Source organism: Eurypyga helias, unplaced genomic scaffold (assembly GCF_000690775.1).
Source record: "Eurypyga helias isolate BGI_N326 unplaced genomic scaffold, ASM69077v1 scaffold1945, whole genome shotgun sequence".
In the NCBI taxonomy this organism is placed as follows: Eukaryota; Metazoa; Chordata; class Aves; order Eurypygiformes; family Eurypygidae; genus Eurypyga; species Eurypyga helias.
Window position 1 is genome coordinate 46,959 of NW_010250565.1, and position 13,512 is coordinate 60,470.

The window sequence follows — 13,512 nt, forward strand, 5'->3', positions numbered from 1 at the left end:
CTAGAAGAAAGCACTGCTGTTCTCTTAAAGCCAGAAAAAGATAAGGGAAAAGCCTGTTTCGAGGAACATTCTTTCCGTGAGCCCACAGGTAATGGGATGTTCACAGTTTTGTTCTGCACTGTAGGGATGCTATTTGAAATGAGAGGCAGCTGGGTTTTGTACCTCAGCCAAGGAGAGAAATTATCTGGGAAGCGGTCTGAAATTGATGTACAAAGAAGCAAAAACTGAGATTTGTGCAGTTATAGATTTTCTACAAACTGACAAATTAAGACAAGATGTTTTAAATATTTAGATGCTGAGGTGCAAATCAAAAAAGGAATAAAAGAATATGTCATTACAGCAGAAACCTTGGTAAGGTGTTGAAACAAGACACCAAAACCAAGCTAATTTAAAAAACATGTTTCCATTTGTGTTTTATTAAAATGACAAATGCAGAGTGTGCATTGCCTAAGATTTTGAGTGCAATTTCAAAAGCAGCACATTAGGTACGAGTACCTTTCCTAACTAATTTCAGCACTTAAAATTATCTCATCTTTATGCTACATATGAGAGAACACTGAAATAGCTGTTTATTGAGATTCTCTAAGAATAAAGAATTCATGATGCCTAATCTGTAGAAATGTACGTATCTATACTTGAAGTGAAAAACGTATACTCATTGAAAGACAACGCAGGAAGAGTTACACTGATTTCAGAGTTAGTACCTCTAGAACTTGAAAGTTTGAATAAAGGGGACACAAAATTAGTGCGTACCAGAAGGCTCATAATTACGTAATTATTCTAACTGAAAAGAAAAAAGAAGGCCTGGCATCTGACAAATTTTTTTAGTAGTAGTGCCAGTGGAAGCAATGCCCCACATCATCTCTTGTTGTTTTGGCACAGCCTCTTGTACAGCCATGTGGTGAATCAAACTGGAAAACTAATCAATCTTTTCTTAAAAAACCCCCCCAAACCACCACCAAACACCACCCAACAAACCACACAAATATATATATATGGGTGTTGAAAGAAGCTAGAGCAGTTCTCCAATCCAATTTATACTGTGACTGCACAACCTCACGGTGCTGGTAAAAGCAACAAGACAACAAGTCATGGCACAAGGGGATAGAGGCACAAGTCAGCAGAGGGGAGAGAAAATGCTAAAAAGCTGGTATTTCCAACATGGCATATCATAAAACCACATCCTGAAACAACAACTGTATTTATATAATCTAAAACACACATTCAACGACCACATTTCCAATGAGTTGAGGAGCCTGGACCAGATGATTTCAGTGGATATCCTGAATCCCACCCCATAAGCTAAGGAAAAAAACTCTCATCCCAAAACAAGACACGAGACAAACAAACCTACATTCAGAAAACAAAAATCAGATTCCTACTAATTTAAGAGCTGGGCTAAGCAACACTGATCTGCTAGCAGATCTGGGTGGACCATTTGTTTTTCCTAACATATAATGTCAAGGGTTGTATTTTTTTTCCTGTTTATACAATGTTAAACTCTTACTTTTTATACATTTAAATTTATCCCTGCAGTGCTCTGTTAAACACCATGAAATGATATGCAGTTCTTCATAACACAACAGTCTTATAAAGAATTCTAGCCCTTCTCCCCGCCCTCCAAATACCACACACTTATACACACACAATTGTCTATGTTCTTCCCAAAGGCTGACAAAAAATATCCATCCGTTATGCCTCTTTTGGGCTTTTTTGTTCATATATTATGCAATTCAGTGCTTCTCAAAATGTAGTTCATAGGCCAATGTCAGTCCAAAGAGAACTGGCTGGTTGCATTGTTTCCAGCTGTTATTTAGGACACTCAGGCTGTGAATACCTTTAAACAAGAATGAACCAGCTTAGCTGCCTCAGGTCACTGCTATATAAAAGGAAGTGAGAAAACAAGAGCCTCTCTCCAGGACCAAAGCTGCTTGCTGGAAAAGAATTTCCTGGGGAGCAGAAGGAAAAGAAAACTGGTGGTGGCAGCATGTACAGGGCACCAAAAATAAGAGCACCAGGAAAGCATCTGGAGAGTGAAAAGGAAGAAGAGCAGACAGCTAAACAGCATATGCAGAAGGAAAGAAGAAAAATACGGAACCAGCAAAGAAGCACTAGGGAAGAAATATAGCCACGTAAAAAGAAGATAAAATTGGTTTTCTTAGTTAACAATAAAATCTGTACTGCACATAAGAATTAAAATGCAAATATCTATTTTATTATTATTTTCAGATATATCAAAACATGATTTGCTAAGAAATAACATTTGTTTCCCATCTGGCATTCAGTCAAGGAAGTTCCTTCATACATGGAGTACCTCAGCATTTATGCTCAAGGTGGAAACAAAATTCAGGTATCGAACGACTCTGATAAAGGAAGCTGTTAATGTCACTTGAAATTTCCATTAGACTTCAGAAAGTTAAAGCGTGGGAAAAACCTACAGAATTTCGTAACAGAATTTCATGTGAAGCTAGTGCCATTTCTGAAGCATTAACAACGAAGAACTATGTGGGCAGTCTGCTTCACTAGTGCCAACAAGTTTATTTGCAGATCCTCCACGACACATTCAAGTACTTTCTTGTCATATCCATTAAAAACAGCATCAGTTCTCAAGGGGCCCAGTTCAGTTTATCATAGTAGGATTTATAAAAGGTGACTTGTACATTTGAATAGAATACGTCTGAAACAGACTCTCACAACATTTGACAGGGAAAAACGCTATGACCTGTTTTGACCGAACATCTCAAGAACTACTGCTCAGCAGATAACAGTACTTTCTTTTCACACTTGTTGAGATAGTTCTGCCTGCTTCAACTGTTATTCTTTTTCACAGGTTATTCCTCAAAAGCTTTGCTTGCATAAGCAATATTTTGTTAATATCTCATTACACAGATAGAGTTGAATGATGGGCTTCAAGAAAAAAAGTACTGCTGTTATTTTCAAAAGTCAAAAACTGGAGTAAAATATCTGACTGTAAAAATAATTTAGGATACACAGAAATTATTTTCTATAAAAGTAGTAAAATTATATTCTCTCTTACGACAGGCAGTATGCTAACTAATAACAACTGAAATAGATACTGTAGATCATCAACACATTATATTAATTCAGAAATGCAATGCTTTGTAAGTTGGACCTTTTTAAAGGTCAAAACTAACATAAAAAGCCCATATATCAAATTTGATTGACTCCACTTCCTCAGTTCTGAAACCAGAGCAGTATTGGTGGCCTAAGCATTGTTACGAGGATTCAGGGAATTAGTACTGTGTTACACTTGAACTCACTACTACTTCCCTATACTCCCAGTGTTTATGGTAAGTCAGGCATAAAATTGTACAGCACTTTTGGTATTATATTTTCTAATCACATAGCTCTCAACAAGCCCTCTCCTTACTTTGACATTACCAGTTTTTATGGTTTTGGGCACGGCCAAAGAAAACCACCTTAGAATAACAGACAATATACATACCTTTTTGAGATGTCCTAATCGAAGTTTGAAAATTTCTTCCTGTTCATGATACTCTGCTAAAGTCAAACTGAAAAAAAGTTAAACAAAACAAATGTAGTTATGATGGTAAACAAACAATAGCATTCAGACTTAAATACTACACTAAATACAGTGTCTTATGTTAATTGCTTACTACCACAGTACTAGGACTCAATTTTTGAACCATCTAAACATCTTGGTTCGTAATTTCAGGGCCAAAACATACTTAAAGAATGTCTCTGTGTCTGGTATTGCGGCCTCTCCCACTAGACGATTTCTGTTCTCTCAAGACAGCCTGTCACATTACGTGGGTGCATCCTGAGTCATACCACCATCCCAATATTTTAGCTGATGCCACTCCACCACTTGTTTCTCAACACTAACACAATGAACCAAAGGCTGGAGATCCAGAAACCAACTACACAAGACTGGTAACACTGGATTTTTGAGTTGTGTTTTAAAGAACATCGTGCAAAACCATACATTCCAAGTTCATTAACACTACATTTTGCATGAGACCACAAATTCAGTTTTGAATTGGCATGAGAATCTTTTGCTCGTTCTCTTTTCATCTTCCTTTGAGAACAGATTCCTGGCTACAATTAATTCAGTGATCCCTCACTTTCTGTAGACTTGCTAGGACACCAAGTCAGTTATCACCAAGAGGATCTAGACCGTTCAATACGGATTAGTAACTAGGAAACCCATGGGCTGACTGCATGCAGTATCCATCTGACAAATGAACAAAATAGACACAGAAGACAAAACACCAAAGAAAAGAAACGAAAGAGACGTCAAGTTCCAGAGAAGAAACCATACACATATGATGAAGGGGAACGGGATGGGGAAGGAGGAAGAGGTAGGGCCTCCTCCAAAGGATTCACACAAATCCCTACAAGCAAATTAAAATTAAACATTGTTTTGCCTAGATCTACTATTTCTTGCATGATGCAAAGCTAAAACTACCAGCATGATATGTTTTCACAAAGTCCATATTTTAGCGGGTTCAACCATCAACTGTCCTGGGAAGAGAGGTTACACAAAGTGTTCAGAAGGCTACACATGCTGTTCATATTCCAAGTCTAGGGAACGAGGGTGTCTAGAGAATCACCAGTAGTTTCCCCAGAGGTGAGTGACACCAATTCAGATTTCTCTTACAGCAAATGCTAACTTCAATAAAATTAGCAGAAATCTAATAAACTGTTAAGACTTCTTCCTCCCTTTTAAATCTGAATGAAGTTTGCCATAGTTTTCAGAATTCTAAACCCTGTATTAGTTAGGTCTCAAAATCAATAAAGTAGTGTTAATAAAATAGTGCATCTCTTCAGGATAAAATCTGGTGGTTCTGAGGCTTTCATAGAGCCCTTTCCTATTCCTGATTCCATAAATACTTAATTTTGCTGCCCCTTTTCTGACTTGGCCAGGACAGAAGATGGAGTTGACCAGATATTATCCATGAATATTAGTAAAATTGCTGGATTCTTCTTTTGACCACAGCAGATAAATTTCTAGGAACTTGAAAATAGCTTCATAAGACATTAGTTTTTTTATCAACTTTCTGGTCTACAGCGTACAGAAAACACTCTGATCAGACGACAAAAAGCACCCATGACCACACCCCATCAGAATTTGAGAAGGAAGGGATCCTTTCTTTTAAAAAGCATCATATAAATTTACCCTGCATCTTTTTCTATACAGGAATGAAAAGCAGCCTTGTATTACAGATTACAGACATCCCCAAACACTCCGAAGGCAGAAAGAATTCTGCCTCTCCAAGAAAGGCAAAAGGTCCCTTAGTACCAAATTTTGGGACCGAACGAATATTTACTGTTCCTGGCAGAACCTCTGCTGGGTTTAGGCAATTTATGCTGTATCTTAAAAGAAGCAGCATTAAAGCAAATGTGAAATAGGGTGTCTCGATAGTTAGGTAAGCCAGCAATGGTCCAAAACATATGGTCCAAACAGCAGCAAGAAACCTAAGAAAACAATGCCCTAGTTCCTGCTCTGATGCATCTGCTAGACCTATCAAAGACAGCATCCAGGCCACGCCATGCCAGGTACCTCACAGCAGCATCCCTGACATTTTTTCATTACTTCTACTCAAAGAGCAAACTACTCTAATGTGCATTTAGTTCTCAACCCAGAAAAGCAAAGGACTGATGTCAGTGTGTACGAGGCTGAATATTATTCTTTCCTGTTTCTTGCCTGCATTATTAATTACAGGTTTGTGCATTTCAACAAACAGATAGGAAAGTTTGCCCTTCTCAGAAAGAAGAGTATTTAGGTGGCTTAGCAAAGCTGGACCACAAGCAAAACACACTGAAAATATGAGGTTTATGACGTGACCTTCCAGAATGTTCACTGAACACCGAGAGCTCTAAAACCACAGATCCACTGAAAAACTAACCTAATACAGGGAATCTGGTACTTTTTATAAAACCTCAGCTGTCTATGCGAAGTTATGACAAAGTGCCTAGGCAGTCCTTGCAAGTACTGCCTTCCAAGAATTTCTTAAATAGCCCTCCTGAGCACAGAGTACAAGTTAGAGATCATACTGAAAATATTAAGATTCAAAGTCACTATTTCTATGCTATATCCCAATAAGCAACTGGTTTCCATTTTTCTGTTTCCTTACAAATCTATTACAGGCACAGCATTATTCACAGCAATCTGAAACTGTCATTACTGACCACCACATTTTGTAGGAAGGCATATTAAATGAACTGTACACAGATGCAGTCACTTAGGATTCTGTTCATTTACTTCTGGAAAACACCACTTTACTCCCTCATATTCAGAAACATTTACTTTTTCTGTTTGGAAGTAGGAGTTTGTTACTTTTTAATCTATAAATATACTGTTCTTTATATTCATATTAAAATAGTACATGACAAATAGCAGTAAAACAAAGACAGTGAGCATGCTGTCTGTTTCCTGGCTATAGGCCACCACATTGCTTGCACAGGCTGAAAACATGCAGCCGGGAGACTGGTTCCATCAGCCCATTGCTTTCCACCTGCATCCACCCGCTGCCTTTTCGGGGCAGATGACAGAAGTCATCCACGAGACACCATCACTTCCCGCAGAGGGGGTTGCTCCTCCATTACCCACGACACACAAGTTTCATCAGATGTGGAGGAAGAAAGTTGAGGAGCACAGGGGAGGGACATCAGCCAGAACCAGGCTGTTGCCACCCACCAAATGAACTTAAGTTGGGTAGTTGGCCTTGAGGCTAATCTGAGGAGTGTTGGGGAAGAAGGGCAGCCTAGAGTAGGCTGCATGAATTAATCTGGTAACAGTCTGGTCCTGACTGTGGTCTTTTCTGCTCACCACCACTGTGCAATAAAAGCTGTATTTTTACGGTCTACGGACCAACAGGCTACCATACACATGCAACGAACTCCAGAAATTCCCAGAAAAGCACTGGACATATTCTGTACACGATGTGTAGGGCCATGGTGTGACACCTTTACTTGTCGCTGGAAGAAAGCGGACAGCTTACCTGGCCTGAAAGGCTTGATTACCACCAATTTAAACATTTCTTTTAATTAGCAAAAATAGGCCTTCTAGTCATTCAACAGTGTTTTCATAGCCAAATTTTGAAGGCTTGGACACAGTATGAATGGGTTGACACAACCCATCTTCTTTGAACTTGTTCCTCACAAGTTCTATGATCATCTATGATCAAAAGATTCTTACTAGTGGGTACAGACAAGACAGAAAACTAAAATGGTCACATGCTCCTTGGTTGTCATGATGACCAAGCCTGGCACATTTACAACCATCTCTCCTCCCACCTTTTCCCACTCGAAAAATCACCCCAGAAACACAGGCATAGCAGAATGCGGCCATGCCCCCAACAGCCATATGCACATCTAATGGAGCACTTCAGAAACTGTAGCCAAAAGCTTCTTTTTTTGGTCCAGCCTTATTCTCACTCTAGTTCCTCGAATTTCTACAAGAACTGGCAGACACTGACCAAGTCAAAGCCTTCCATGAGGTCTTTTTGTCCATTGTTTCCATGTCTGCATTAGAAGGAGACTGCCTCAGGAAAGGAGCTGTCTTTACTTGTCCTGTAAAGCCCAGACATTGTTGGCACTTCAGCCTGTAAAAGTTTCTGAAAACATTTTTATTTGTTCCATACAGAACAGAATGCTCCCTCTAAATGATGCATTTGTTCAGCTACATTAACGAACTCTGCCAGCTCCCTCTGCTCTCCTATTCCAAATTGCATGCAGACTTCCATGGAGGAACTGGGAAGCACAGGAAGAGGTGACTGGGAAGTAAATACAACTGACATGACTGAAGCTGACTACGCCACCTAAACTAAATAAAACTCTGCTCCTAGAAACAACTGTCTAGTGAAATAAGAGCTCCTTCTAAGAAGAGGAGACTAGGCATTATAATCTCTCAAATCTCCAAAGATTTTTGTAATACAGTTTTTGAACAGATTTTTCCAGGGCAAGGAAGGCAACCTCTACTTCAAAAAAATGTTTGTTCTTCAAATAAATTTCAATTCATTCCTTTCATGTAAGACTACTAACATTACTTGCTCAGTAGAAAAGAGATCCCTCAAAACTGAAACTACTTTTTAGTTTTTGTTTGGGCCACGGAAAGGGAAAGCATGATGGAAAAGCAGGATGGCGTTTAGATGCACCTGTGGCATGTTATTTAAACACCAAGCCCCCCATTCACTTGCAGGTCGCTGGCAGATGGCCACTTTCGTACTAGTAACTTCAGTGCACAAATTTTGCTGTTAAATTTGTGTGAGACCAAAGTATATTCAGCTGATCTAAACCAATGTCCGTATTAAGAAACCTCAGGCAACACCTCCAATCCGTTTCAAAACAGTTAACACCTGTTTTCAGGAAGGGCTTCAATAATCCTGCTCCTTACAAAGCTATAGTTCATTTTGTCTTGTCAATACCTGCAGCTGGAGACACTTTCTAACGCAAACAACACGGTGGTAGACACACTTGTTGCTAACTGTTGCTAGCAAGTTGTTTGTTTAAAGATCATCTGCCTAATCACTCACATATATGTTGTACTGATTTACTGCTGGTTTACTTCATTAATCTCAAGCAGCTCTCCAGTTCCCCATGCCTCATATAAACAGAATCTCTTCCATTTGACTATACTAATTAAGATCATTACTTTTGAAGTAACACAGAAACAGTGATAAGCACAATGTAATAGGAAGGAATCACATATAGCAGATGACAAATTTACTCTAAAATGGAAGTGCACCATTAATAATTGTTTTATCAAGATACACAAAACATATTTAATTCTGCGCTGAGAAGCAAAGAGGAGTCAACACATAATATTACTACACAAAATTATAATGAATCCTAAATATAAACATTTAAGAAACTCTTTCAAGTAAAGTCCTAAGAGCATGATGGGGCTTAATGACTGTGTGATCTCCAACCCCCTCATAGGTCTGAAACAAAATTTGTAAGTATTAGATTCAAAATTCTGATTGTTCTTTTGGCAATTCCATAACCAGAAAGCACCTTCATGTGCCATTTAACATGTAACTGGTTAAGCCAAATTAAATGAAAACTTGATACGTTTGTAGCCATTTGGAAATTATTTAAAACTGCATAACACCAGGAAGTACCCAGAAGTCCATTATCAGGAATTCATCTTGTCTTACTTAATAATTAGAACATCTGTATTTTTTCCCAAACGTATATTTTAACACCTCCTAGAGCAACAATAAGATTATGGAAATTTAACATGAATGAAGACATGGCCAAAAGCTGGCAAATTAAAATGTTCTGTAATTTTCAGGTCTTCTCCATTACTTAAATGTTACTTTCGATTACAAGAGGTATTACATTCAAACTAAAAGGTATTTTTAACATGACTGTAATCTTTATTGTACTGTTCAGAAGTATTAATTATGGTCTAAGAAGAAGAAAAGTAGGCACTATTACTAAGGAATCGATTTGAGTGATGATTCTTCAGCTCTCTACCAAAATAAACACGTAACACTAATCAAAATTTGCTCACATCGCCAGTCTTACTACTGTGTTTTCATGGTATTTTTGCCACGGCCAAACAATTTCACAATGTGAACTTTAAGAATGATGCATTATGCAAAACATGCATTTGTCTTCAAACTGATGGTCCAAACGTAAGTAAGTTGCAGATGTAACCAGAGGAATTTATTTACCCCTCACCCCCAATGCTATAAATTACCACCTCCACCAGTGAGAGGTCACCATGTTCAACACATGCAGCCTACTTTTGCAAAGTAACGCAGATTAATCTCTTAGACTTTTTAGCTTTAGTAATTTACTTTTTATTTAACCTGACTAGGAACAGATACACTATCAGCTGCAGCCTCTTAGGATCAAGGGCAGTCTCCAAGCAGAAACTTCTTAAAATACTCAAATGTCAAGAACACGTCTGTCTGTGCCTTGATTTATACCTTTTCAGTCTGCAGGAAAAAGTGTCACTTGAAAAACGGAGATTTCTTCCATCTCTCTCTATTTTTATGTTTAAATGACCCTCCCCCCCCAAAAAAAACCCAAAACCCAACAACACTGTCAATATGTGAAATGGGATCAGTAACTTCTGACAGTTGCTCTCAAAATCTAACATTTAGAGGGGAAAAAATATTTTGGTCTGTTTGGTTTAGACACATGTCTTCAAATACTAAAGGCTGAAAAAAAGCTCTTCTTACCAGCTAGACTGTTATATGAAAAATAGAAAGATGTCTAGCTGAAGTAGAAGCTTCTAAACTAACGTGGATGAAGGAAAGTTCAGTAGGTATCAGTGACACGAGAAGAGCAGGAAACCAGAATAAGGACTACTCTAGATCAGGAAAACAGAAGGAACATTGCATAAACACAGAACGGGCCTTTCTCTGGTGACTTTACCAAAAATAAATTGGGCAATTGTATAACATCTTCATAGGCATTGATGCAAATTTCCCTAACATCAGCAAGTCCTCAGTGAGAATATAGCTGCTGAATATACTGAGTGTCTTTTTATGCTGTTATTTGAATAGAACTCACACAGACAATATCTGAGAATTTATGTAAAAGACTGATTGAAATGTTAAACTTACAGCTGTGGTAAATTGGGTCTAACAAAGGGATCGTTTTCTGCCCCATTCACAGCTTTATTTTTCCTCTGCTTGGGTTCAGAATTGGCAGATGGTGCCTGAGAATTATTTGTAGTTGGAGGCTTTCGCTTGGCCAGGAGCTTTCTTTGCCTTTCAATGTCTTCCCTTTGTTGATTCACCCATTCTTGTTGCCTGTAAACCCCAAAAAAAGCTTTATTAAAATTTCATCATTTTGCCTTTTTTTTTTTTTTTGCAAGAACTATCTTTTTAACTGATAAAGCATTAAGAAATTTTCAGAAAACTTACTGTACACATGAAAATGTTTCCTAGGAAAAAGAACACCAATGTTCTTCATTAGGTGAAAAAATTTTGCCAAAGCTTTGGCACAATTTACTTGTGAAATATGTGGTGGGTTGGTTTTTTTTGTTTTGGGCTTGCTTTGGTTTTGATAGTGTTACACGTGATTTCTGGACTAGAAGAAGCAAAAAAAGGTATCTGAGCAGGTGGACCTTCATTTATACCATCAAAAGAAATGTAACAGAATCAATAGAGAAGATGATTTTTATAAGCCTAATACTAATTTTGATCTGATTGTTCCCAAATAAATCATCAGTGTGGTTGTATGTCAAACAATTACAGCTTTTATACAAAACACATAGATTAGTTTTAATATTGTCTTGAAAAAACCAATGCCCTAGGCAATCACATAACTCTAAGACTAAATATAGCCCTTCAAAACTAAAGTCTTGGTGAATTACTTTCATGTATATATACACACATATCTCTCTCCCAAGATTGAGTCACTCGTTACCACAGAACATTTTTTGAGGCACTGCATAAGTGTTTTACCACCATGTCTGACGGTCTCCCAGAACCCTTTTCCTTGGCCCCACCTCTGCCAAAATACCTGTTGCAGCAGCTCTTTTCTAGATGGCTGCTCTCCCCCACCCACTTGCACTAGACCCTGTTTGAGACTGCAGATTTGTCACTCCTCCTTCAGGGCACTGAGGAGCTGGATGCCTGGAAAAGCTGCTACAGCGATGAATGTACAGGCAGCACCTATGTGACTGATGAGAATTCCACAGACCTCATCTGCCCCAGTGATCACCAGTGATACAGCGTTAGCTGCTTGAAAAATCACTGATTTAGTTTTATAGCTCTTTCTACCAGCTGAGCTGAAGAACTATGTGCTGCTCATTTAGTACATTCATGCTTCTCTAAGGCTAGTTAATGTCAAGAGAAACCAAACTGCCTTTCAAAGACACCCAGCCTCAGTGTTGTCTCAGTGATTGAGTTCTGTACTGTACTCTCAATCTCCGAAAGGCAAAGCAAAATACAACGTATGAAAACCCAATCCTAGAACCTTAGTAATAAAAAAATCCACTAGAGGGAACTAACAATTAGTGAGAATTTTAAGAACATAGCATTGACTAACTTCACGAGATTTTGAAATGCAAAGCCATCTGTCCACTGTTCAGTAAATGAAGCACCATGACGAACTGTTGTAAAATGCCCCAGGCGTAATCTGTCTTGCATGCTCTTCTCTCTGCTTGCCAGCTTTTCCTGTGTGCTCTAAGAAAACAAAAAATATTCATATTTAGGAATACTGAAGTGTTCAAAAAGTCAGTAAAACACTCAGGTTTTTTTCCTCCCACAAGGGTAAGGGAGGGACAAAAGGAGTGTAGATAAAAATATCTTTTATTACTTTACTGCATTTATTCTAATTTCTGTAGAACTCAAACATCTGCAGTTGTCAGAATTGATAATAATGATGACTTGTGTACCGAGAAAATTTCGAGTTTGACTCAGTTTTCCTATAAAGGTCACTGTTCTTCATAATTAACAAAACATTTTATTTGTAAACACACCAAAGCTGATACTCTATCAGCATCATACAGGCATATAATTAAGATTATGTCTGTATATGCCTACTACACTAAATGAGCCTGCTTAGGTATCAGAAAGAGTGCACCTAGTATACTTAGCCTGGTGTTACTACTTGTACCGAACTGACTGAGCTCAGCAATCTACATGGGAAGGCACTGCAGGCAGACGTAACTGCTATCACATATTCACCTGCAGTAACAGAAGCAGATGCCATTCTCAGAACCAGTCACTACTACCACAAGCATCCTTGGGACGTGTTAAATGAGTCTGCCTAGTCTGCTTCAGCACAAGATGAAAGAACATCGTGAACACTACTGAGGAACAGAAACTTGTTTAATTGTTACAAATGCTTGCTTCTTAAGAAATAACTGTGTCTCGAAATTACACAGACAAAAGTGGCAAGTTGACACAGTTAAGGTTCTTTGTGCAGACTTCTAGACTGAAGAGGAGGCCTACATGGCCTTTCACAAAAAATGGCCTAGGTGATATTCTCAGTCTGAAGGTGCTCTCCTAGCATCATGCTGAACAGATCTGATGCATCTTTTCTCCGCATTCCTCCCATGCTGAAACTTAAAGGGACTGTAATAATTTCTTTATGACATGTTAGTGAGGAAAGACTCTCTAATCCTCTAACAGATCAGTTTGTGCCCTTGCATCTGACAGCAGCATCTAGAAGCTAGTGTTAGGGAACAGACTTGGCTGTTTACCTTAAACTTTTTTGTATCCTGTTTTAAAGAAGAGAGAAACAATGTATCCTTGACTTTTAAGAAATTGCTGCTAGTTTAAATATAATTGGCATTAAATATGAGTATTTCTTTCATAGTAATACGAAGGTAAATGGTCACCGTCATTTCCTTGCTTCCATTAACTCTGAGGTAACATGCCATTTTATCATTTTACATCAAAAATTCTCATCCATATAAGTGTCTCACAAAGAGATTTTATCCTTCTCCTCCCCACAACTGATTATGTTTGAATTTTTTTTCATCTACTGTAATCTTATTCATAAAGTTTGTCCAGAAAATTGGCCACATCCTAAATTCTTATCTTTTGCTATATCTGA

The 13,512-nt window shown here is 38.2% G+C and overlaps 1 protein-coding gene across 2 annotated transcripts in view; it reads right to left on the reverse strand.

The window, feature by feature from the left end:
* Positions 1-13,512, reverse strand: part of TLK1 (tousled-like kinase 1) — a 42,382-nt gene that overhangs the window by 13,048 nt on the left and 15,822 nt on the right. For both annotated transcript variants that reach the window (XM_010151697.1, XM_010151695.1), the window contains exons 9-11: positions 11,998-12,134; positions 10,566-10,754; positions 3,467-3,533 (exon numbers count right to left, since the gene is read on the reverse strand). In XM_010151697.1, coding sequence (XP_010149999.1) covers positions 3,467-3,533; positions 10,566-10,754; positions 11,998-12,134 — 393 coding nt within the window. The remainder of the gene's footprint in view (positions 1-3,466; positions 3,534-10,565; positions 10,755-11,997; positions 12,135-13,512) is intronic.